This window comes from Phoca vitulina, unplaced genomic scaffold (assembly GCF_004348235.1).
Source record: "Phoca vitulina isolate PV1807 unplaced genomic scaffold, GSC_HSeal_1.0 scaffold7, whole genome shotgun sequence".
In the NCBI taxonomy this organism is placed as follows: domain Eukaryota; kingdom Metazoa; phylum Chordata; class Mammalia; order Carnivora; family Phocidae; genus Phoca; species Phoca vitulina.
Window position 1 is genome coordinate 11,939,613 of NW_022589710.1, and position 26,790 is coordinate 11,966,402.

General features: G+C 36.6%; 1 protein-coding gene across 2 annotated transcripts in view; it reads left to right on the forward strand.

The window, feature by feature from the left end:
* The first annotated feature begins 214 nt into the window (after positions 1-214).
* Positions 215-26,790, forward strand: part of BRMS1L (BRMS1 like transcriptional repressor) — a 28,419-nt gene continuing 1,843 nt past the window's right edge. The window contains exons 1-9 of one of the 2 annotated variants that reach the window (XM_032404964.1): positions 215-533; positions 3,539-3,629; positions 8,012-8,139; positions 9,698-9,777; positions 21,589-21,685; positions 22,717-22,800; positions 23,653-23,717; positions 24,437-24,476; positions 25,112-25,259. In XM_032404964.1, the coding sequence (XP_032260855.1) occupies positions 392-533; positions 3,539-3,629; positions 8,012-8,139; positions 9,698-9,777; positions 21,589-21,685; positions 22,717-22,800; positions 23,653-23,717; positions 24,437-24,476; positions 25,112-25,259 (875 nt within the window). In that variant the 5' untranslated portion in view covers positions 215-391. The remainder of the gene's footprint in view (positions 534-3,538; positions 3,630-8,011; positions 8,140-9,697; positions 9,778-21,588; positions 21,686-22,716; positions 22,801-23,652; positions 23,718-24,436; positions 24,477-25,111; positions 25,260-26,790) is intronic. The other variant, XM_032404965.1, reaches the window with a different exon arrangement.

Here is a 26,790-nt window from a genome sequence, read left to right on the forward strand (position 1 = left end):
TTTTGTGCCTTGTGGGACTTGAAGTCCACAAGCAAGAAATGAACAGGGCTGTCAAAGCCTGGAAGGCGGCAGCCCCTGCAGGTCTGAGCAGTAAGGACTACGACTCCCGATACACATTGCAAGGCCGCGCCGTAATTACGGGCAACCAACCATACCCGAGCAGGGCAAGCCCCAGCCCCCCGGCTCGTAGGACTGCCTCCACCAATGGCAGAGCTCCCAGCGCAGAGCCTGCGGGTTAGGTTGTGAGGCTCGGGCCGGGGGCGGGGAGGAGCTGAGGGGGTTCAGAACGCGCTCGGCCGCTGGGTGGGTCGGGGCGTTCGGCGCGCCCTTCATTGAAGCGGCGGTGGCTGGGCTGGGCGCCGGGAGTGGGAAGCGACGGCGCGGCTGGAAAATGCCAGTCCATTCCCGAGGGGATAAGAAGGAAACGAACCATCACGATGAGATGGAGGTGGACTACGCCGAAAACGAGGGAAGCAGCTCAGAGGACGAGGACACGGAAAGCTCCTCGGTCTCCGAGGATGGAGATAGCTCAGGTGTGCAACCCACCGGGGCCGGGACCCTGAGTCCTCGCGCCGGGCGCACGCCAGGCCGCTCTCCGCACGCCGGGCAGCTGCGTCCTGCTGGGAGTGCGGGGCGGGGAAGAGAGGAAAGGGGCGGAGACTGGCTCCCGGCCCTCGGCAGCACCCGGACTCGTCGTGGGGCGCTGCCTGGCTCCAGGCGGGTCCCTGCTGGCGGGGCGGGACCCGGCGCGGGCCTGGGCTCGCCCAGCTCCGGGACGCCGCGCGGTCCTGCTCGCCGTCGGACCCGCCCTGGGGACCTCCGGGCAGTGCCCGGGGCTGTGGACCAAAGCCGGGAATGCCCCAACTTGTTTAGGAGACCTCGGAAATAACTCTTAGCCCCAGACCAATGACTTCTTTCCTTATTTTTATCTTTCCAACCCCTCTCAACATGGGTGGGTTGTCAGGGCCGAGGTTAGATTTGTGCCGGCTCTTGGCTGGTTTAGAATTTGTTAATCTCAGTTTCCAAGTCAGCCTGTCAGTCAGCACTTGAGATCAGCGCTCCTGCGGGGGCTGACTTGGAGCTGTCCCATTTACAGTATCTCTCTGAACTTTGCAAGACTGAGAAGAGCGCAACATCAGGGGTGATTTTGGATCTTCATATGCATATAAATTGGCTGATTTGGGGCAGCTCTGAAATTTTCCGAATCTTTTCTTCCCTGTGATCTTATTCTAATTTTGGGCTCTTTCAGGTTTTTGGGGTTGGAGGGCAGATTAACATCATAGGTCAATTCTGCAAACTTTTAGGATGGTTATTTAAAAAAGAAATGGAATATGTGATTGCCTGGATTCTTTTTCTTTTTTTCCATATGATGAGGATGAAACTTAAACTTCTTTGTCTTGGCCTGATTTTGGCCATGTAAAGCAAGGATTTGATGACAGTCTGTTATTGCCCTGATACACTCTTTTTCAGGTTTCTCTTTCAAAGCAAACCTTCATGGAAGTATGTAATTTCAATCAATAAATTAGCCATCCCCAAATAGGCATTTATGAGTGATTTTCTTGAGCTTCACTGGGCACCAGTCAGTGTGAGGTATAAATAAATAGTTATGATCTGATCTCAAACAGCTGTCATAAATCAGTACTGGAGTAAACTACCAAATGAATACTTAACTGTAAACAATGCTATAGGATTTCAGAGACAGAGGAAATCTTTTCAGAATAGGGTGGCCAGCAAAGGCTAGTTGAAAAAGGTGGGATTATTTTAATTATCTTGAAGAATGGCTAGAATTTGGATTGGGGTGGTATGTTGGATTGGGAGGAATATAAGAAAAGCAAAGGCTAGAGTTTAGGCTTATTCAAAAGAGTGAGAAACCAGTTTTGTTGGGAGAAGGATTTGAGCTAGAAAAGGAAAAGAAGGTATAGATGTGAAAGATTTTAAAAAAGCACAAAACAAGATTGATGTATGCAAGTTTAGGAGTGAAGGTAAGAGGAAAACCCCAGATACAAGGAGAATGGAAATAGCCTGAATAGAAATAGAAAAGTGAAAGATTTGAGATGAAGATGGAAGTTAGAATATTTCAGACATGTTGCTTTTGAGGTGATGGTGGTATATTTAAGTCAGGGTGTCAACTGACAGATGGAAATGTGGCATTGGAACCTGCCTGGGATAGGAAGCATAACTTGGAAGTCATCTGCCTAGCCATGAAAGCAGGTGAGATTTCGTAAGTGAGCAATACAGAGAAAGAACATCTAGGCTGTATGTGAATATATTTTCTAGATTTGTAAAACGCTTGCTCTTCAAGTGTTGTTTTTTTGATGGGAGCTAGGATCTCACAAAATGACATCAATTTGTTAATTTTTATGCTGACTTTTGTGATTTTTCACTGATTTTTATTCCATCCCAGAAAATAATGGACAACTTAATTTTGAAGAAGGTAATAATAATTTGAACTACAAAAGTCAAGTTTTTTAAACGCAAAGACATTATTTAAATAAATTACGCAGTTTTGCTTCTTGTGAAAGCATTTCTTTCCTGCCATATGTCTTTCATGTTAAACTTCCACAGTTTTATTCTTCTCAAACCTTGGTACTGAGCAGGTCCTAAAGCTACAAAACAAAATAAAACAAAACACTGTACTATCCAGAGATACTGGGAAGTGAGTCATCTTGAGGGACCAAGTTTTAAATAGCCAAAAACTAAGCTATTAAGAGCCAGAAATAATTTTAATCTGTTTTGGGAAAGTTAAAAAAAAAATGAACCCTATAGTTCCTTGCTGTATGAAAATAACTGAACATAATTTAACTCTTTCTCATAGTTTGACCTTTATTTGATGCAGATCAAGATGCAGATCATCTTGTGCTTCACTTAATCTGAAGTGTTGAATATATGTGATGTAAAAATAGAAGATATGGAAAATAGGAGAGAGCTGGTAATTAACAGTTGCTTTCCTTCAAAAGTTTGCTTGTTTTTCTCTTCATTTTCCTTTTTCTCACTTACTGACAGTAATTTGGGGGAGAGGGAATAATGAGAATATGAATAGGAGACCAAGATAATCTTGTGGAAAACAGAATGAGATTAGTTTTCTTCTTTATGTGACTGGCAAATTAGTCATGTAAGCAGTTCTGAAATAAGAATTCCAAAAGTGTTTTTGAGCAATGTCCTTTAATGGACATAATCATTTTAGTGCTTAAGTTCTGTTGAGTTGATGAAAAATAAACCAAAAGTGGATTAATTACTTCATATAGTATAGTTTGATGTCAGCCCTTTAAGATGATTTAAAAATGAATAAAAATAAGGTCTAGAGATTGCTATAGCTTTAATTCTCATTTGTATTTTACGTTAAAATCTGCAGTGGAAGTTACTTTGGGTAAATGTTTATTTTTTCTTAAGGCTTAATATAGGTCTTGCATATCTAACTTCATATTATAGTTTGGTGTGTGTTTTTTGTTTTGTTTTGTTTTTTACCATTTTAATTAACATTCAGGTAACTTGGAACATAAAATTAATTTTTTCTTTGCTCTTTGCCTTTTATTAACAGAAATGGATGATGAAGACTGTGAAAGAAGAAGAATGGAATGTTTAGATGAAATGTCCAATCTAGAAAAACAGTTTACCGATCTCAAGGATCAGTAAGTAGTAATGTCAGAAGGTCATTGTCACTGAATCTCAATCATGTCACATGTATATTAGCACAAGAGACATTATATTCATTCTGAAGTATTTTCCTTTTTGTATTTTATGGGACTGACTGATCTGAAAGAGGCTTCAACTGTGGTTTGCCTGCTGAAGACCTCATTAACTCAACTAAGGGTTTTGAGGCAGGTTTTTTGGGGGGTATAAAAACATTTCTATATGGATGTTGGTAATTAAAATGTTTTCCCTGGGTTGTTGCACCCTTGGTTCTAATCTGCTTCATTCATTTCTTTGTTAAGTAACTGGGTAAAGATAGCATTTTTTAAAATTTTAGAGTAAGAAAATATTTCCCAAAAATGGCATAGTGATTTTTGTTTATATCAACATTGGATAGTACATACATGTTTTCACATTATTTAGTTTGCTTCTTGCAGCAGCTCTGTAAGGTTGGAAGATAACCTTATCTCCATTTTACCTGTGAGAAAATTGATGCTCAGAGGAGTGAAGTGATTTGCCCATAGTTCATCTGGAAGTGATAAACTAAGCCAGGCCTTCTGCCTCCTAGTACTATGGCGTTCCTTCCACTAAGGCACATTACTTTGGAGGAAATATAGTGGAGTAGAAAAAGCATAAGCTCTGAATCCAGGCCTTCTTCACAGATTAAAAAGGTATAATAATAGCTTTTTTATTATTAACCGTAGGGACTGTATGAGCAGTATGTGAAATTCTTAGTTTTGGCTGGCACATAGTGGGTGCTTATTAGATACTCTTTTCTCCCCCTCTTCATAAAACCCGAACTCTTATGAGCAGCTGCTTACACAAGAATGGGCCCCAGTGATTTGAGAAAACAGAATAGATGCAGATGCAGATAAAAAAAAAAATCTTAAAGGTGAGCTTTTACTTTGAATCTTGCTGGCAAGGTCATGGGGCATAGCTACATATTAAGAATTGTAAATGAAAGAAACTTCTGAAAGTATGGACACCCTAATTTATTCAGAAGCTGGCTCTTCATAAATTCTTCATAATTTTGCTGCTTATTCTGTTCTCCTACTTCTTCCCTAGAGAGGCCCAAGGAAGAGATGAAGACATGTTTAATATATGGAATTGCTAGACTAAAAGGGGACAGATTTGTTTACTAAATGAATCCTGTTTATGCCACTTCTGGTTTTAACTTTCATTGATATGAGAGGTGAATATATAAATGTTTCAAGCTAGTGCAACAAATTAATATAAATAATCCAAAGTTTAAAATTTTGGCTTTAAAAAACATGGTATCATTTTTTTTTTATTCTAAAGATGTACATTATTAATTTTAAATTAAAATTAGTTTGGATCCCCAAAGGATCCATTATTTGGGCAGCGTGGAGAGTTCATCCAGGATCATTCTGAAAAAGAGGAAGCAAATTTGTGCTTTTGTATTTTAGTACAGGTAAGCCATGAAGGAATAATTCTCATACAATTAATTAAGATATGCCTATTGAGCTTTTAAAGTATATTTTATGGTTTCCCAAGAAATGAAAATTACTGTATAGTTCTAGTATAAGATATTACCAAGGAACACTTTGCAGCTAGTCACTCGTTAAGCCTAATCTTGTTCATCATGGGGTTGGCAGTTGCCTTGATTTTTGCTTTTTCATGGCTCATTATGACCACAAGCCAGGTCCCCCCACCAGCCTCATTCATCTCAGGAAGTATTAAAAGTAGACCCATTACCACTATTAATAGGATTATTTCTCAAGGAATTGGTATTCAGAAATATGTTTTAGAAATAATTAATCTTTGCACCAGGTTTATAATTATCTTTTCATCTGCCCCACTTGCCTCATTGCTATTTTTATTCTGTTGTACTGTATATCTCTGTAAGCTGTCTCAAATCCTCTTTAGAAGAGGTGGGAAATATAACAATAATAATAATAATAAAAAAAAACAAGAAGTTATCCTGCTTCTCCTGTTCTAGCACCATAGGGCATAACAGCACTCCTTTCATAGGGCAAAAATACACCATTTGCAGTTTGTATACTAGTGGAAGTTTCTTCTACCTCCTTAAAAAGATAGAGGAACTTACACCACCTAAGTTTCCATTTATTTCAATGTCTGTAGCCAATAAACATGAATTGGGATTCTACTCTGTGAATAGTATTGTGGTTGCTGGTGAGGAACTCATGATTCTTGCCTTTGATGAGTTTGTATCTGAATTCCAAGGTTGTTGAAATGATACTGATTTTGAGGAATCTATTCTTTTAAAAGGGTAGTTAATTGAATGTTGTTAATTCACATATCCTGTTCATTCAAGCTGCTGTTCACCTATTAGGGATACCTTATCAATATTTTAAGTTTGATGTTTTTCAGGTTCGGTCATCATTTTCATAAAATTTTTAGCATATTGCCTAAAGTTGTATTTATGATTTCAAAAACTATAAGTATCATGTTGTAGTTTTCTGACTTTACACATTCGTTTATCATTGTATCTTGAGTTTTAGAAAAATTTAACCCAGGTATGATAATGTATTATTGGCAGTTAACTCAGATAATTTTTCATTTTTGTTTAAAAAAAAATTTATTGTATTAACACCCAAACTTGCTCAATTCCTTCAGAATCATCATATAAATCTTTATGCTAATTATAATTATTATAAGCACCAAGATTATCTTGTTTTTTTTTAAAGTTTCAATTTTAATTCCAGTTATGTACAGTGTTATATTAATTTCAGATGTACAATATAGTGATTCAACAATTCCATTCGTCACTGGTGCTCATCACAAATGCACACCTTAATCCCCATCACCTATTTAACCCATCCCCATCCTCCTCCCTAATTGTCCTAATTGTATTGGTTTATATTTTCAAGAGGAAAGAGGAGAATTTTATATGAAAGCCAGGTACTGTAATATTTTCAAAAGCCAACTGCTAGTTATAGTAACACCTACAAGCATAATCAGTGGTTTCTTTTTTTTTTTATTAAAAAAAAAATTGAGAGAGAGAGAGACAGATAGTGACAGAGATAGAGAGAGAGAGCACAAGCCGGGAGGAGAGGGAGAAGCAGGCTCCCCACTGAGCAGGGAGCCCGACGCGGGGCTCGATTCCAGAACCCTGGGATCATGACCTGAGCCGAAGGCAGACGCTTAACTGACTGAGCCACCCAGGCATCCCAGAATCAGTGGTTTCTTTTAGCAGTTACTACATGCCTTCCTTATGACACATTCTTCACCTATGAGAAAGTAATGAATGGCAAAAAAAGAGTTTACGAAATGATCTTAAATTGTGTTTTGTTTTGAGAGAGAGAGTGCACGCGCACAAGCAGGGGATAAGGGAGAAGGAGACAGAGAACCTTAAGCAGGCTCCATGCTCTGTACGGAGCTCAATCTCACGACCTGAGATCATGATGACCTGAGTGGAAATCAAGAGTAGGATGCTTTACTGAGTGAGCCACTCAAACGCCCCAGTGATCTTAAATTGTTAATCTGCTTTGAAAGTTTTAGGATATCTTTAAAATGCTACAAAGCCAGGATTAAAAGTGCCTTTCATAAAGAATGACAATGTAAACATCTTCCTGTTAAAAAGTGTGCTATCCTGCAGGATTATTGCCAAAAATAAACAATGCGTTGTCTCAAGTACTCAGTCATTGATAATCAAGGTAAAGTTACTGGTGTGACAGCTGGCAAATTAGAGTAGTTGTATGTACATTCATAAATACAGCAACAGGGGTCTCCTACCCCATTTTTCATTTTCCCATCCACCGAGCAACTGCTTTTGTTATAGTTTCTTCATTTGCAGTCCAGACAAACTGGTAATGCTAGATCACAAGTTCAGTAGCCATTGGTTTTTACCTCCATCACTCTATTTCCTCTTTGTAAAAACCATGTAGGCCGAATATAACACACACTCCTTTTCAGGAAAGATGGAGAGAAGCCAGGGAATTACTTATTTTGACGACCAGTAATTATTCAAAATGATTTCTTTGTTTCTTTTAAGCTCAGTGTTTAAATGACCTTTTCTCCTAGAATTGATTTATTCTGCAGTTAAAACAAAACCAAAAATCTAGGAGTGCAAAAAAAGTAGTATCTTAGTTGTATTTTTTGGAAGGCAGCTATGCTAACCACTATACCACCAACGCTCTGGCATTAGTTGTATTTTTTGTACTGTGAATTAATCATTAAAGAATGATGTATCTAAAAAAAAAAGAAAAATATCTACTTTGTGATTACATGCATAAAGTCAAATAATGTAACTGAGTTTTTCACTTGAGATTAAGGAAAAATACATTTGGTAGGTTATTAGAATATGAATGATATTAGGAAGAGAGAATGTATAGAAATGGTAAATTGTTAGCCTTTGCTGGGCTTTTAAAATTAATATTTTAACTTTTGCTTTGTTAAGACTTTATAAAGAACGATTAAGTCAGGTGGATGCAAAACTACAAGAAGTCATAGCTGGAAAAGCACCAGAATATTTGGAACCACTGGCAACTTTACAAGAAAATATGCAAATTCGTACAAAGGTAGCAGGTAGGAAAGTGAAACATCTTTTCCATATAGTAGAATATGAACTCTTCACTAGATTTGAAAGGTATTTGCCAAGTGAGTGTTTCTTGTTAATGAAATCACAAATTTACAGTGAGCAGAGTATTTCACTCAATCAGCCCACAATTATTAATTCAATGCCTCTTGCTTTCCTCTGTTGCTGTGGGGGGATCAAAAAAAAGTCCTAAGATTGCTCACAGTGTTGTTGAGAAGATACTTCCACATGTAAAACAATTAGAAACATGATACTTTTATTAAGAGCAACTGTTACTATTTCAGTTTAATTTCTTATTAGATAAATTGAGATTCAATTTAAGTACTCAGTCTTTGGTTTGTAATTGGGATCCAGCCTCAGAATTGTGTCCTAGCACTGATGACAAGGGATATATCTATTTGAAGATGACTTATGATTTTTCATAGTTAGACTAAAACTGAATTTTAACTAATGGAGATGCTGGTTTTTTTCTTTTTGGGGGACACTGATGTTCCTGCACCTATTATGTAATGTCTAAGGCATTGTTCATTGTAAGTTCTTTTTGTACTAAATCTACCTTAAGCCAAATTTTATTCTCGAATGCTTAATATTAAATATGTAGATGATGTGATACTTGCTGTCTTTGCATATTGGCTTATTAGCACACCCTGAAAAGGAAACAAGTCCTTAATTTTCTTTGACATTCTAAAAGGACTAAGTGAGACTTACTGGATGTTTAGGAAATATTACTTGAGTCACTTATTCACTTTTCTACTGTGTGGCCTCATTTACTTTTTGATTGTACAAAGAATAGTGTGTATGTGTGAATGTGTTGCTAATGGCCTAGTTCTAGATATCTGTCCCATGCCTTTACTACGTAAGAAAGAATTACATTTCTAGGGTCAACTATGGCATTGAGTTTGGTATATATCTAAGGCTCTGTGTTTGCTATTTTTTGATGGTGTATTTGCACAGCCATGTTGCCTATTTTATACTTTTGTCTTGGTAGCTCTAAGTAACCTCTCTTGAGCATCCATTCTCTAGATAAAGCTCTGTCAGGAGCACTCAAACATATCAGTTTATGCATTTTGTTGTTACCGGTTTATACATTTAAACTTCTTGGAAGCTTTGGACTCTGAAAATAAATAATAGTTAAAAAATAGTGGTTTTGTTGGTTATTACTTATTACTTTGAGAAGATATGATTAATGAAACCAGAGTTTATTGACTATTTCCATTATGAGTCCTAAGAGATTATTTTTCACAGGAAAGGAGTTTTATTTTCATTTTGATCATTCTCTATCAAACACTTGTAGGAGGTTCTTTAAAAGAATGGAGTAAGAACTAAAATTTGCAGTGCAGTTTCTTCCTAGTTCTTAAATTCTAGTTCTCCAGTCTGCTTTGATATATATTTTAACTGAGCCTTTTTGTTTTTAAAGATTAAGCTAAAATCATTTGTCAGTTTCTTCCTGATTCATCTTATAAAAACAGTTGGACAGAATTCCTGTAAGGAAGTGATAATGAATCTCATTACTGCTAACATAATCAGAGTGATTGTGTTTGGTTGCAGGAATCTATAGAGAGCTCTGCTTAGAATCTGTAAAGAACAAATATGAATGTGAAATTCAAGCCTCTCGCCAGCATTGTGAGGTACTGTTATTTTACTTAACTTTTTAAGCTAATTTCAACTCTTCAAGTCTTTTTCTGAGTGCAGTAGTTAAAAAGGTAAATAAAATAAATGAAACAAAATTAAATTGTACTTTAGCTTATCACTTGTGAATTTTCTTTTTTAAATACAGCTGCAGTGGAAGCTATATTGGAAATAGGACACAAAGAAGGAACGATAGAAAAGAACTAAGTGAGAGAATTTTAGTTTTGCAACGGTTACCTTAAAAAGACTTTGTAATGATCATGTCATTTGGCATTGCTGAAAATATTAGTGCAATTAGTATACTATTCAAATTAAGACTCAAAAAGTGTATATCCAGTGGTACAGTTAGAATGTTGGGCTTATTATTAATCTGGCTCTCTAGATCTATTTCCACATCTTAGGGCAGAATTCTGTATTTATGGTGAAAAAAATAGATGTATTTTTCTCTATGTTCTCTTTATTTGAATAGTGTTTAAAAAACCTAATTTTGCAGATAACTTTTCATATAACCTAGACAAGATCATAAAAACACTCGTAGAAATAAGAGAACAAGTTCTATAATGATTCTTAATTTGTTCTTATTTTACTATATCTTCGTAAATTATTCAAATACTAAGAGTAGATAGATATAAAAATGATGGAATGTGTTGTTTCATTTTCTTGATTACTACTGAGATGAAACATCTTTTTGATGTTTACTGGCTGCTTGGATTTGTTTTCCTAAGAAGTGCCTATTCAAATCTTTTGCCTTTATGCCTTACTTACGTCTATTAGTGTTTTTCTCATTGACTGTAGAGATTCTTTATGTATACTGGATACAAATGCTTTGCTGGTTATATGCTTTGCAAATATTTTTACGCAGGCAATGGGATGCCTTTTCACTCTTTTTGATGACTTGATGAACAAAAGTTGTACATTCTAACGTAGCTGAATTTATCATCTTTCCTTTATGATACGTGCTTTTTGTGTCTTTCCCACTTTGAGGTAAAAAGACATATTTTCCTTTCAAAGGTTGAAATTTTGCTTTTTAACATTTAGATTGCTAACCTTTACCTTTAATTTTTGCATATGATATAAAGTATGGATCTATTTTTTTTTGCATATGGATAGGTAATGACAACAGCGTTTATTCTGTACTCCATTGTTTTACCATGAATCAGCAATTCCATCTTTTTTCTCCCCATCTCTTATGTCAAATGTCCACTTATATGGCAGCTTGTTTCTAGCTGTTTTAATTTGTTCCATTCATCTGTTGGACTATTTCTGCACTGGTAGCATAATACCTTCTTTACTGCTTTCAGTCTAGTAAGCCTTGATATCTCAATAAACTGATAATTTTACTTTGCTCTTCTTACACTTGCTATTGTTAAAATATTTTGTTGTTTAGTAACATCTTTTTTTTTTTTTTAAAGATTTCATTTATTTGACAGAGAGAGACAGCGAGAGAGGGAACACAAGCAGGGGGAGTGGGAGAGGGAGAAGCAGGCTCCCCGCTGAGCAGAGAGCTCAATACGGGGCTCGATCCCAGGACCCTGGGATCATGACCTGAGCTGAAGGCAGCCGCTTAACCGACTGAGCCACCCAGGCGCCCCTAGTAACATCTTTTAAAAAATTACTATTTCCTGCTGCTGTATAAAAAAGTATTTTTGTGTATTGATATTATATCCAACCATATCTACCTCTCTTCTTAATTCTAATGATTTAATTACAGATTCTTAGATTTTCCATGTAGATAATAATGTCATTTGTGAAAAATGGCAGTTTGTTTCTTCCATTCTGATCTTCCTCTTATTTGTTTTACTTAATGACACTGGTAGAACATCATGGAATAGAAGCAATGAAAGCAGATCATGGTTGTGTTCTTGATTTTAAGGGAATGCTTCTTATGGTTTTCCAATAAGTATGATATTTACTATTGGGTTTTGATAAATACTCTTTTTACCAAGTTAAGGAAATTTTCTTTTGTTTCTAAGATTTTTTTTTTTTTTAAAACCAGGAATGGTTGTTAGGTTTTAGGTTTTATTAAATGCTTGGTCTATATCTATTGAATCAGTCATGGTTTTTTGCTCTTAATGTATTTTCTAATGTTAAGCCATCCTTGAATTCCTGAAATGATTATTTTTCTTGTGAATTACCAGATTCAGTTTGCTAATATTTTGTTTAGAAGCTTCATTTCTATGTTTGTCAGTGAGATTTAATTTTTAAGTCTCATACTGTCCTTGATTTGATTTCAAGATCCATAAAATGAGTTAGGAATATCCCATATTTTTCTCTTTCAGAGAAATATATATTTAAGATTGCAGTCATCAGTTCTGTGAGTGCTTAGTACATCTTGTCGTTATGATATATGTATTTTTTAACAGTCTTATACTTATAGAAAATTTGCAAGAAAGTACGAAAGAACTTTTCTGGTGAACATGAGAATGAGTTGGCAACATGATGCCCCATCACCCCTGAATACAACAAACGAAGGACATTCTCTTGTATAACGATTCTACAGTCATCATAATCAGGAAATGTACATTGATGTTACTGCCATCTAATGCTCAGACCCCATTTAAGTTTGAGCAGTTGTCCCAACAGCACCCTTTATAGCAGAGATCCGTTCAGAATCACTTAGTGTCTTTGTCATTGCATTTAGTTGTCATGTTGTTAGTTTCCTTCAGTGTGGAACAATTCTTCAGTCTTTCCTTTCATGATCTTTACAAATTTGAAAACTGCAGTCCAGTTATATGTAGAATGTCAGTTTTGAATTGGTCTGCTATTTCTTCATGATTAGAAGTGGGTTTTGCCTCTCAGTATCACAGTAGTGATGTGTTCTCACTGAATTCTCTCAGGCAGCACACAATTTGGATATGTACCATTATGGTGATATACACTTTGATCACTCGATTTAAGTGGTGTCTTCCAGGTTTCTCTCAGTACGCTTAATTTTTTTTTTCACATTGTAATTAATAAGTATTTTAGGGAGAAGTACTTTGAAACTATGCAAGTATCTCATTCCTCGTAACTCTTTCAGTTCATTTATTTATAGAAGTATGGACTTATTGTTTCTTATTTTTTGTCTGCCTCATCTTTCAATTACTGAGGAAGGTCTGTTGGAATTCTCTGTGTGATGGTGGATTTGTTAATACCTCCTTTATTATTATTTTTTTTGTTACTAGTTTTCTTCTTTATGTCCTAAGAAAATCCACATATTGTTCCTTTCAAAATAGTAAAGTCATTCATCATTTCAGATCTGGAGGCCAAAGGTACCGATGATGAAATGCCCCATAAGGCACGTCCACTGTCATGGATTCCTTTGATCAAAAAGGATGGTACAGTCCTGGAGACTGAATGCTCATGATTCCAGAGCTCCCAGCGAAACTTATCTCCTATGGAATTTCTTTTATCTTTTTCTTTTTTCTTACTTTCTTCTTTAAAAAATTTTTTTTTAACTGTGGTAAGAACACTTAACATTGAGGGCGCCTGGGTGGCTCAGATGGTTAAGCGTCTGCCTTCAGCTCACGTCATGATCCCAGGGTCCTGGGATCAAGTCCCGCATCAGGCTCCCTGCTCAGTGGGGAAGCCTGCTTCTCCCTCTCCCTCTCCCGCTCCCCCTGCTTGTGCTTGCTCTCTCTCTCTCTGTCAAATAAATAAATAAATAAAATCTTAAAAAAAAACAACAACATAACACTTAACATTGAGATCTACCCCTCTTAACAAATATTAACTGTGCAATACAATATTCTTAACTATCAGTACACTGTTGTAATACAGACCTCTAGAACTTAATCATGAGGTTTAACTGAATCTTTATACCCACCCAACAGCAACTTCCCAGTTTCCTTTCTCCCTAGCTTTTGGCTACTCTCTGTTTCTATGTGTTTGGCTAGTTTATATACCTTATATAAGTGGTATCATGCAATATCTGTCCCTATGTGACTGGCTTATTTCATTTAGCATAATGTCCTCAGGGTTCATCCATGTTGTATTGTATGGCAGGACTTCGGAATTTTTTAAAGATTGAATAATATTTCATTGTAGGTGTATATCATATTTTCTTTATCCATTCATCCTTCATTGTGCATTTAGGTTGTTTTTCACATCTTGGCTATTGTGAGTAGTGCTGCAGTGAACATGGGAGTGCAAATCTCTTTGAGATCCTGATTTCAGTTCTTTTGGGAATATACTCAGAAGTCAGATTGCTTGGATCAGATAGTTCTATTTTTAATTTTTTTAAGGAAACTCCATACTATTTTTCATGGTAACCACACCATTTTACATTCCTATCACCTGTGCACAGGGTTTCAATTTCTCCATATCCTCACCAACACTTGTTATCTTTTGTTTTTTGATAATAGCCATACTAATAGGTGTGAAGTGATACCACACTGTGACTTTTTTTTTTTTTTTTTTTTTTTTTTACAGAGAGAGGGTTAGCGAGAGCAGGAACACAGGCAGGGGGAGTGGGATAGGGAGAAGCAGGCTTCCCACCCAGCAGGGAGCCTGATGTGGGGCTCGATCCCAGGACCCTGAGATCATGACCTGAGCTGAAGGCAGACGCTTAACGACTGAGCCACCCAGGCGCCCCTTGCCTGATGAGAGGTTTTTTATCCTTTTTCTCCAACTTTTTTATGGTCTATATTTTAGGCATATTATTTGTAAATAAATAGGACATGTGTTGATTTTTAAGAATCCCTGTCTTTTAATTGGTAAATTTAGTCCAATTATATTTGTAGTGATTATTTTGCTATGTAATAGTAACCTATTTTGTGTTTTCTATTTTTTCTGCTTTATCCTTTTTTATTCTTTCCTGACCTTTCCTGGGTGTGTGTGGTTTATTGAGTTTTAAAAATTTCATCATACAGGGGCACCTGGGTGGCTCAGTCAGTTAAGCGTCTGCCTTTGGCTCAGGTCATGATCCTAGAGTCCCAGGATTGAACCCTGTGTCAGGCTCCCTGCTCAGCGGGGAGTCTGCTTCTCCCTCTGCTCCTCCCCCTGCTCGTGCTCTCTCTCTTGCTTACTCGCTCAAATAAATAAAATCTTTTAAAAAAAAAATTGCATCATACATTGGTACTCTCTATATTTTAATGATTAGCTTAAATTTTCAGTATGCATATCTACATTAGAATCAAATATTAATAACTCTGTCCTCCTCCTGAATTATAAAGGACCCTTGAACTCTCTAACTCTAGTTCCTCCCTCCCAAAGTACAAGTTATAGTTTTCAGTCCTTTAGTTCCATTTTGCCTTTTTACCCTTCAAATGAAGCATTATTCTGATCTCATTGATTTAGTTCTTTTTAGGTTTTTGCATATTTTACTAGTTTTTTGCTCATTGTTTTTGAGTTGTAACCCTTCCTTGCAAGTTCCTTTTCTGCCTCTTGAAGAACATCCTAAGCATTTCTTCACTGAGAGTCCACTGATGGTAAACTCAGTTTTTACTTGTCTAAAATAGCTTATTTGTATAATTATTTGTATAATTCTGGAACGACAGTTTAGGGGGATAAAACATTGTAGGATGATAATTATTTCCTCTTAACATTTTTAGGATTTTACTTTCCACAATCTGCTTAGAAGTCTGTAATCATATGTAGATAGCTTTTTTCCTTCCTTTTACTAGCTATTTTTACATTCTTTTCTTTGTTGTTCTTCAGTTTCTTTATTGTGTGTCTCCATAGAGATTATTTTTCTCTCCTTACTTGGATTTGTTGTGCTTTCTGAATCTGAGAATTTGTTTTCCATTAGTTCTGGAAATTTCTTAGATATTATTTTTTCTGGTATTGCCTTTCTTTCGTTTTCTCTGCTTCCTTCTGGAACTTGAGTTAGTCATATGTAAGTCCTCATTTTGTCTTCCGTATTTCTTAATACTTAATTCATATATTTTTTTTAAAGGTTTTTATTTATTTGAGAGAGAGAGCGAGAGGGAGAGTGAGAGGGAGAAGCAGACTTCCCGCTGAGCAGGGAGCCTGATGCAGGGCTTGATCCTGGACCCTGAGATCATGACCCGAGCTGAAGGCAGATGCTTAACCAACTGAGCCACCCAGGCGCCCCTTAATTCATATTTTTTACTCAATATATTATCTGAAGTTCTTCAGAGTCTAATTCTGCTGTTTTTTTTTTTTTTTCTTCTTCAAATTTCTGCCAAACCTCACAGCTTATTTCCTTATTTCATAATTCTGGACTGTAGCAGGCTTTATTGGTTGGAATTCTGTGCACCTTGGACAGAGGATGTAGTTCTTCAGATAGTATCTGCTTTTATTTCTTCTAGGTTGTTTCAGCTAGGCATCCTGGTATGTCAAAAGCACATGACTGCTTTAATTTTTTGGCTTGGAATTTCCTAGAAGATGCAGGTAATCTACATTTGAATCTCAAATATGTAGAGATCAGGCCTAAGATGACGTATTTTTGGGAAAAACTTCCATTTATTGCCTGAGATTCATCTGAATTTCCCTCAGGTGAATCTTTTCTAGTCTGCCTTTTCTTTGAAGATATAACCCTTCAGGGCTATGCAGGGATCCCAGTTCTTGTTCCTCACTTTGCTTAGGCCCAAGATCTTTCTCTTTTTCCCAAACAGCCACTAAAAACCATTCCTCTAGGTTACCAACACCAGCAAATACCCTCAAGGAAACCATAGCTTCAACACCAGGTTAGCATGATGGTTTCCTGCTCCTTGTTTATTTTTGGTTCTTGGAGATCTCTCTTACTTTTTTAAGAGCTTAACTATACCTTTATTTTTTTTTTTAAAGATTTTATTTATTTATTTGACAGAGAGAGACACAGCGAGAGCAGGAACACAAGCAGGGGGAGTGGGAGAGGGAGAAGCAGGCTTCCCGCTGAGTAGGGAGCCCGACGTAGGACTCGATCCCAGGACCCTGGGATCATGACCTGAGCCGAAGGCAGACGCTTAACGACTGAGCCACCCAGGCGCCCCTTAACTATACCTTTAAAAAGATGTTTGTGGTATTTTATTTAGAATATCTGTGTAGGTGTGTTGGGAGGTTTTGTTTTGTTTTGAGATTTTCTGGGTTTTGTTTTGAGGATATCTAGTCTACTGTATTGTCAGACATAAAAGTCAGCAGTGTATCGTCAAGTAATATATTTTACTTAGACAAATATATTGATATTCTTTCTCTTCCATCTTTTTTTTTTAAAGATTTTATTTATTTATTTGACAGAGAGAGACACAGCGAGAGAGAGAACACAAGCAGGGAGAATGGGAGAGGAGAAGCAGGCTTCCCGCTGAGCAGGGAGCCTGATGCGGAGCTCAATCCCAGAACCCTGGGATCATGACTGAGCCGAAGACAGAACTTAATGACTGAGCCACCCAGGTGCCCCTCTTCCATCATTTTTTAAAGATTTATTTATTTTAGGGCGCCTGGCTGGCTCAGTTCAGTAAGTGTCTGCCTTCGGCTCGGGTCATAATCCCAGGGTCCTGGGATCGAGTCCCGCATCCGGCTCCCTGCACAGTGGGGAGTCTGCTTCTCTCTCTCCCTCTGCTCCTCCCCTAGCTCATGCTCTCTCTTTCTCAAATGAATAAATAAAATCTTAAAAAAAAAAGATTTTAGAGAGAGAGCAGTGCGTGTGAGAGTGTGGGGGCAGGGGCAGAGGGGGAGAGAGAGAGAGAGAATCTCAAGCAGACTCCCTGCTGAGTGTGGAGTCCAATGTGGGGCTTGATCTCAGCACCCTGAGATCATGACCTGAGCCTAAATAAGAGTTGGCCACTTAACCAACTGCGCCACCCAGGCACCCCTCTTCCATCATTTTTCAGCTTTGAAAGTCTTCCCTCCTCCATAGAGATGCTATTTACCTAAATTTCTTCTAATTTAGTTATGGCTTGGTTTTTTAATACTTAATATAGAATTAGTATTATAAATGATCTGTTTACTTATATAATTAATACTCATCAGTAGTTCAAGGGCATTTTAGACATGAAATAAAGGCTGGAAGGAAACTTACATTTAGAGTTATCTATTTTATATTCACTCTCATTTTAATCCTTACCACAGCCTAATGAAATAGGAATTATCTTGATTTTATGAATGGGTTAACTGAGGGGCTCAGAGAGCTTAAGTAATTTGCTTAGGGTCACATGTTTAAGGAGCAGCAGAACCAAGACTGAAATCCTTTGATCTTTCTAGTCATTCATGCAATTTACCATTAAATCTGAAACTTTGTTATTCAGGGCTTTTTATCTGCTTATTACTTAGTTCTACATTTGGCTCATATAGAAATAACTGAGAGGCAGGGGAAGTGGGAAGAAGGGAGACACACTGCCAGTTGTCAAAGTAAGTTTGATTAGCAGCAGATAGAAAGAGGGGCCAGGACCAGAGACTAGAAGACATGTTCATAAGGGTATGCGTACAGAGAGTATGCCAGCAAACCACAGAGGCAATCGAGGCAGCAGATGGTTTGTGTCAAATTAAGGAAGGAAATCACATTTATAGAATACAGTGTGCCAGACACTGGGACAGGTGGTGATGCTTTATTTAGGTTATCTCATTTAAGCCTCCCCATGGATCTGGAGATGAGTGTTAAGATCGACAGCAGGTGGTAGCAAGGTCTCAGGCCCTGAGGGCTCAGGGTTAGGATTCCAGTTCCTGAGAAAATTGAGGCTCTTCAGGGCTCTGATCTTGGTTATCTATTCATTTATTTATTTTTTTCTAATTATAACATTAATAAGTATTGAGAAAACTTGAGAATTAAGTCTAAAGAAGTAAATACAATGAACCATAATCTACCAAGCAGTGGACATTTGTTAGTAAGTATGTGCATGTTTGTATAATTGTTTTTCACATAGCTGGTATAACTATACATACTATTTTATATCCTGTTTTACGATTACCATTTCGTGAGGATTTCCCTACAGTTCTAAATACTCTTTTAAACCTTTGCTTTTAGCAGGTAATATGTGTACATGTTTCCTAAGGCACCGGCTTATAATGAAACACAGCAGTCCCCTCTCCCATCTCTAAATTCTACATTCCAGGAGCAATGATCTAACTCTTGTAGTTACAGCTTCTGGAATTTGCCCTCATATTTCTAAATAATATCAGTTTTAGATATTATCTATTGGTTTCCTGTTATGAAAGCTGAAGATTCCGTAATAGTTTCCCTCATCCCATTCTTCCAATACTGTTATGTCTCAATTTTTGTTTTCGTTGTAGCTATAAATATTGTTTACTGAGCCAAGAGTTACACTACACTCAAACTTCCCTTTTTATACAAATCTATTTGTAGCCTCGGAATTAATAATTGCTTCATTTATTCTTAGTTTTGTCATTTCTTCTCAGAGATTCCAGCAGATTTATGAAAGCTCCCTAATGCTGTTTTCCATGTGATCAAATGCATCAGATAATCCCCGAGGAGCGTCCCCTGTTTCCCTAGAATCCCCTGTCCTGCTCCATCCTGTGCCCTCCTTCAGATGCTTTCTAGGCCATCTGCATCGCTATCTTCATGGGGTGTCTTTTCACCATCACTCTAGAAGTTCCCTTTACGTCTTTTCCACTAGATCTTGTTCTCATTTTCAGTTGGGTAGAGTAGCTTCTTGGGAAAAGGTGTATAGAAATAATCTTGTTGAGAGCTCTTGTATTGGTTGTCTGTTGCTTTGTAATAAATTACTCCAAAACTTAGTGACTTAAAACAAGAATAAAATTTATTATTTTGTAGTCTCTGTAGCCAGGAATTTGGGAGCAACTTAGCTGGTTGGTTCTGGCTCAGGGAGTCCCATAAAGTTGCAATAAAGAGGTCAGCCAGCCGAAGCAGTTATCTGAAGGCTTGACTGGGGGCTGGAGGATCTGCTTCCAAGGTGACTCACTCACAAGGCTGGCAAGTTTTTGCTGGTTGTTGGTTGGAAGCCTTAGTTCTATGGGCCTCTCCAGATGCTGCCTGAGGGTCCCCAGGACCCAGTGACTGCATCTCTCAGAGTGAGTGATCCAAGAGAGCAGGATGGAAGTGACGATGTTTTTTATGACCTAGATTTCTGCCACATTCTATCCATTAGAAGTGAGTCAGTAACTCCTATCCACATTCAAAGGAGTAAGTACAGGTTTGGAGATCGGAGGGGTATGGGATCTTGAAGCCAAATATATAATTATAGTAAGTACTTTAAAAAAGGTGAATTACCTATTGAACAAAGAAGCCTGTAGAGGCACCTAAGCAGGGGAGTTTGGATGCCCATTTCTTTTCCAGGTGTCCTCTCGCTCCTGTGTTAATGACTTTCTTTCCTACTCAGGAAAGGTTTTTGAGGATCTTACGGGGTTGAGGATAAGAGAGAGAAGGACAAAGAAATAAGACTGTGAATAGATTCAAGGCACTTCTATCTGTACACTTTATACTTTTAATATCTTTAGAGGTGTCTTCAAAGCTTTAAATATTTCAGGCTCATTGTGTTTTGTTTTGTTTTTTTAATTATAAAGAATGATTAGTGGACTTATTTTAGAATTTTGGTTGACCTAGGGCAATTTTATCAATAGAAATGAAAGAGACTGCAGCAGTTAAATTTTCATAAGCTTAAAAACAAAAGCTTTATCACTTCCACTCTGCATTAGGAGTCATCTTTGGTTGGAGAATCTGATCTGTCTATAGCTGTCACACTATCTTGACTATGGCTGGGGTCTGCTCTCCCTTTTCCTCTGATATATAATGTTTCCCAGTGCTTGTAGCACAATGTAGATAAGGCTGGAATATTTCATAAGGCTTTACCAAAGGTAGGCGAACAAGTAAAAAGAAATAAGCATAGAGGGTAGCAAGCAAGGAGATGATTTTTCATATGAGATCGAGTTTTAGTCTTCAGCTTTACTTTCTCAAGCTCCTGGCTTGCCTCAAATTGACAAAAGCCATCTTCTCTCTACCACTCAGGAGAACCTTCAAGCATGTGTAGACTAAATTTCAAACCCGAAAGAGAGGATTTCATGATTTACACTGGGAGTGCTGCCAAATGGGTGTGGCCTGGGCCTTCCACAAGAAATCCTATTTAACTGTATTCCAGTAGTCTCTATGAGACGACAGTCATATCTAACTATATATCAGTAGCCTATCCTCACTAGAGTAAGGGTGTGGTGGATGGGTTGGGGATCTGTCATAAGCTTTTTATATAACAAATCTAAATATTATATTTATGTATATTTTATCCCTTTGAAAATAAGGGATATAATGTTTTCTAATTAAAAGAACAAGGGGCTAGAACTAGTAGACCTGGGTTCTAGTCTGATTTGCTAGTAGTAAATAGTCTCTTTTAGCAAGTCCCTCAGTCTTTCTATAGTTTTGTTGAGAGGTCTAGATATAGTCTGCAGTTTTATGATTTTGACTCTCATTAGATTTAAAATGATTACAGAATTCGTACTTGAATCTTTCTCTTTGTGATACAGTAGTCTATTTTGTATCATATTGAGATGTTAGTGAGGAATAAAGGCTCAATTATTGTTGTGATGAGAAAAAATGAACCATTTTATAATGATCTACTTTATAGGACAGGTTCTCTATTATAGTGACAGGTAGGACCTGCTTATATTTAAAAGGGGCCATTGGAGCTTACTATGAATTGTATGTAAACATTTACCCTCATATCACATATAAATTTAGATGTTATTAAACAATTTAATTGCATGTATTTAAATCTATACTTAGATTCTATATTTTCTAGTTTCATTTCTTTCGTGTTTTTGGCATTTTATCTTAAAAAAATTTTAAGTTAGCAGACAAAAGCATCATGTGTTAAAGTACTTTAAGAGTAAGTTATTTAAAAAAAAAAAAAAGAGTAAGTTATTTAGTACTCATAGTTAAGACCGATTTTTTATTTCTACTTACGCATAACCTTTTTTTTTTCCAGAGCGAAAAGCTTTTGTTATATGATACAGTCCAGAGTGAACTGGAGGAGAAGATAAGAAGGCTTGAAGAGGATAGGCACAGCATTGATATTACGTCAGGTAACGGGAATGATGTGATGGTGATGTTTACTTTAAGTGACACTGAACCTGTGGTTTACTGTAGTGTCTCATAATATCCGAGTCTCCTGATATAAATGTTATGTAAATGAAGTGTCCTAATGAGAGGAGAAAGGGGGAGACTTCTAAAGAATTTGATAGGCTTGTGATTGTTGCTTTGATTTGAATTCACATTTCAGAAAGACATAGAAAATGGAGTGCGTGAAAAGGGACAAAAGAGAAGTATGACAGCAACTACAGGAGTAAGAATGGTATACTATAAAATAGTAAGAATATTTTTATAATATAAGAATAGTACTGGAAGACAACTGCAGTATATGTTCTTCCCTTTAAGTCTTGAAAGATCAGGTGGAAGAAGGAATAAAAACTTTTTCTTTTTGGTATCACACAAACTGGAAATTACAGGGAGGGAGATTTTTGTCTCAGAAAAAGGAAAAACTCATTAATAATTACATCAGTCCAAGGTTGAAATTGCTTTTTCAGGGGTATTATGGAAAGGCTTTCTACATTGGGTTGAAGATGTACTGGGTTACTCTACAGGTCTTGCGTGTATATTGCTTTTCCTCTTAGAGATTTTATTTCTCTGGTGTAGAATAGGTACAGTGGGGTCAGACACGCTGAACTCGTAATGCCACTGCCCCAGTCCCTACTGCTTGGGTGACCATGAACAGTTACTTTAGCTTTTCTAAATCAGTCTCCTCATCTGTAAAATGGAAATAATAGGAATACCTACCTCAGAGATAGCTTTGAGGATGACACAATGCATGCAATGTATATTTAACAAAGTACCTGACATATGTTCATCAGTTATTAGTCATTAAGTGCCAAGTTGATTTTTACTTTAATAAAGGCAGAGGAAATTTTATGAATATATAGCTGCTCATGAAATTATATAGTCATATGTGTATATACATAGCTTCCAATGAAATTTTGCTACCATGAAATTACAGAGCCTTTTCCCCCACTTTGATCTCCAGAAATCAGCTAATACTTAATTTTTATTTACTTGCCAGAGCTGTGGAATGATGAGCTTCAGTCAAGAAAAAAGAGGAAGGATCCTTTCAGTCCTGACAAAAAGAAGCCAGTTGTTGTTTCAGATATCCTTTTCTAAATTTTTTTTTGCCTTGGTATACATTTTTGCATTGTCCCTATCTTTGTAATTTTTATTAGTATACATTGACTTTATTTATATGATCCTGTAATAGGCAAAAGATGATTTACAAAACTGAGGCAGAAGAATATAGTTTAGATTAAGAGGGGTAGGGAAGGAGTAGAAATTTAGTCATGATCTCAACTTTGAAAATATGGCTTTGTAGTTCACAAAGGCTTTGATGTGAATATAGCATGATTAATTCACATGTATATTTTTTAACACTTTTCAATGTTTCTGAAGTTTTTATTTTACGTTTTTTGTTTGTTTTTTGAGAGAGAGAGAGGAGCAGCAGAGGGAGAGGGAGAGAGAGAATCATAAGCAGGCTCCATGCCCAGCGCGGAGCTCCGTGCGGGGCTCAATCTCACGACCCTGTCATCATGACCTGAGCCAAAATCAAAAGAGTCAGACACTTAATGGACTGAGCCACCCATGAGCCTCCAAAACTGGAGTGTCTTTAACTTGAAGTAGTATGTGCTTTCAATCTTGGTGTTCCCTGTGGTACCCTCCCCCTTACCCCTGTCTTTTCCCATCCCCACCTCAAAACAGTGATTACGTTGGTGGTATATCTTATAATTAGTGATATCCTAGAATTAAGAGAATATGGTTATAGCATCTGAAGTACTGAAATATATTTATCCTGGTACTGAGTTTTTTGGAGAATAATTTGAAGTCAGAATTCAGCATGCCAAAGGATTATGTCCACAAATCATTGTTCCAATTCTCTGAAAAACAGAAGTTTGGAAATAAAATTCAAAGTGTGAAATTCTTACAGCTAAATTGACCTTGACTTTTCCACGTCCATATATAGTTTATATGCTACAAGATCTTGATATTCTTGAAGACTGGACAACAATTAGGAAGGTATGATTAAAGAGCAATGGAATACAAGTTATCTGTTTATAGTCTACTTTGTAAGATTCTGTGATTTTTCACTAATACATGAAAATATGATTATTGTTAATATGCCTTACTTTGCAACATTCTGTGGCAGTTAATGCTAATACAGATAACTGTGGATTGCAAGAATACTTTAAGAGAGACATGTCAGCAATTTGTATTTTTTCCTGTAATAATGTAATTAATAATTTATGCAAAAGTACAGAAAAGCATTTATTTAGGGTAATAATAATAATTATTATACAAAAGTAATATATAATCTTTCTGTGCCTAGTCCTTAGCCCAGTCCTGGCTTTCTGAGGGCACTCAATAAATATTTGTTGAATGAATGAAAGTGAATATTTGAACTCTTATTGTATGTCTTGCATTCTCTCATTAAACATTCAAAAATTATAGGATTTTCTGTGCTTGTTTGAAAGTGGAGACTTATTTTTTGTATTAAATTTTTCCGTTTTCAGAAACTTCTTAGTTGCAAGAGATGAATTCAGGTATTGACAACACCTCTAGGTGGAATGGTTATTCTTTATATTCCTTATGGTCTTAGACATTAAAATTTATTAAAGCAACTGAAGATTGTATTTCACTGTTAGCTACTGAGGTCATCAGTAGTGTTGTAGACATTAAATAGATCCCACAATGTACTTTCAGTCTATAAACTCAATGTCTTTCTTTTTTTAATTAAGGCAATGGCTACACTGGGTCCACACAGAGTGAAAACAGAACGTAAGTCATTTAATCTAAGTTCAGGAATCTTCTCTGTGGGGACTGGTTGAATCAGGGCTGTTAAGTCACCCACATACCAAACAGCGCCCCCATCAGTGGTTTCATTGCATCAGTGAACACTACTCCTGGAATTACAATGTTTTAAAATCCTACTTAAAATTGGCACTAGTAACTGATAATGCACCTGCTTCCCCTTCTGGCACTTGTCTAGTTAACTGATGATTTATTGTACATTGTATAGCTTCATTTTGTTGTTATATTAAAAACTTACTGAATTATATAAGAAATGTAAGAAATTAAATTCTTTTTTTTTTTTTAAAGATTTTATTTATTTATTTGAGAGAGAGTGAGAGAGAGAGCATAAGAGGGGGGAGCATCAGAGAGAGAAGCAGGCTCCCCACTGAGCAAGGAGCCCGATCCGGGGCTCGATCCTGGGACTCTGGGATCATGACCTGAGCCGAAGGCAGTCGCTTAACCGACTGAGCCACCCATGCGCCCCTCTCTTATTTCTATTAGATTTACAGTTGTTATCTAAGAAATATTTTTAGTGTTTTTTCACATATATGCATGGATTGGTGTTACTGCTTAATGTTCTGCACTTTTGTTTTTCTGACAATGTCTTATTAATATAACAGTTTTTGAACTGATCCCTTTAGCACCTGTGAAACTGGAAAAACATCTGCACAGTGCTAGATCCGAAGAAGGAAGATTATACTATGATGGTGAATGGTATATACGTGGACAAACAATATGTATTGATAAAAAAGATGAATGTCCTACAAGGTAAAAATTATCATTTCACCATTGTTCAGTATTTACAACATTATTGTCAATAAATATTTGCCCCGTCTGTAGTGCATTCATAATGCACCATTAGTTGCCTATGGATCCTTCTTTTCTCTTGGCATATGATTTGATTAGCATGTGTGTTCACCAGTGTTAATATTTATAGACCTACATCATATATTAAGTTCTTGAGCACAAGCATTAACACAAGAGGAAATGTTGGAATTATTTAGCCCAGGTAAGTGGTCCTATTTGTTAGTTCTTAAAGTAGATGAATTGTTAGGATTTTAATATTGTGATCTTTAAACCATTCTGTTACGAGTTTTGGGTAGATACATTAATCGTTAACTTTTTTGGTTGTGTTACAGTATTTTGGATACAAAGAACATGTATCAATTAGAGTAGGAAAGGAATGGAAAATTAACGAAAGCCTTAAGAGTCACAGTAATTAGAGTATAACTTGAAAACTGAAAGCTGCCTTTTAAAAGACTCAATCTGTCTAAGCTTAAACAACGTTTCTATAGTTATACAGCCTTCTAAGTTTTTCTGTTTTGTTTTTTTTTAAGATTTTATTTTTTTAAGTAATCTCTACACCCAATATGGGGCTCAAATCCACAGCCCCGAGATCAAGAGTCACATGCTCCACTGCGTGAGCCAGCCAGGCGCCCTGATAGCCTTCTAAGTTTTATCTGGTTGTAGCTTTTGGAAAATATTAATGCTAATCACTGCTTTTGTTCCTTCAGTAGTTTAGGATTTAATTCTCAGAGTGGTAACATTCTATAGTAAGAAAAGTATCTTTTTCTAGGTATGAATGGTAAATGCAGTGTTTGTATTTAGGGAAGAATACTCATTTTCCAAATACAGTGGTTTTACTTGGACTGTAATTTCATCTGTAAAGTTTTAGGATAGTAGGAGCATTGTGTATAGTAACTTTCCTCATAGAAGCGCACTGAGCTAATTACTAGGTTCTATGTGATACCCCTAGATTCTTTCATCTTACTACTTTTAAGACATTTTTACTGACTACTTAGCATAAATGTGATTTAAAAAGAGATGAAATACTATGAGTATTAAACACAAATCTGTTTTTAAAATATTTCTACCTAAAGATAAGTAGTGTCAAAAAAGAATCCATACAAGTTACCTACAGATGTTTTGACACTAGGAATTAGGGATTGATTGGTATTTTTAAGATTTCCTACACTCCTGAAACCAGTATTACACTCTATGTTAACTAACTAGAATTTAAATAAAAACTTAAGTGGATACTCTGAAAAAATAAAGCATTTGAAAAAAAATTTAAAACAATCAAAGATTTCCTACAGCCAGGGCTGATATAAATTGCAGGTGTAATACTATATAATTAGTGTTTTTAGCTCCACTGTGTGTTTTGGGGGGGTGGGTTGGGGTGGGGATGTAGTGGAACGATGTGCATTTAATAGTTCTTATAGTAAATATGTCCAATTCTATTAAGGAAAGAAAGGAGATTGTCTCTTTAAAAAGTGTTGCTGAATGTGATGTTTTTGAC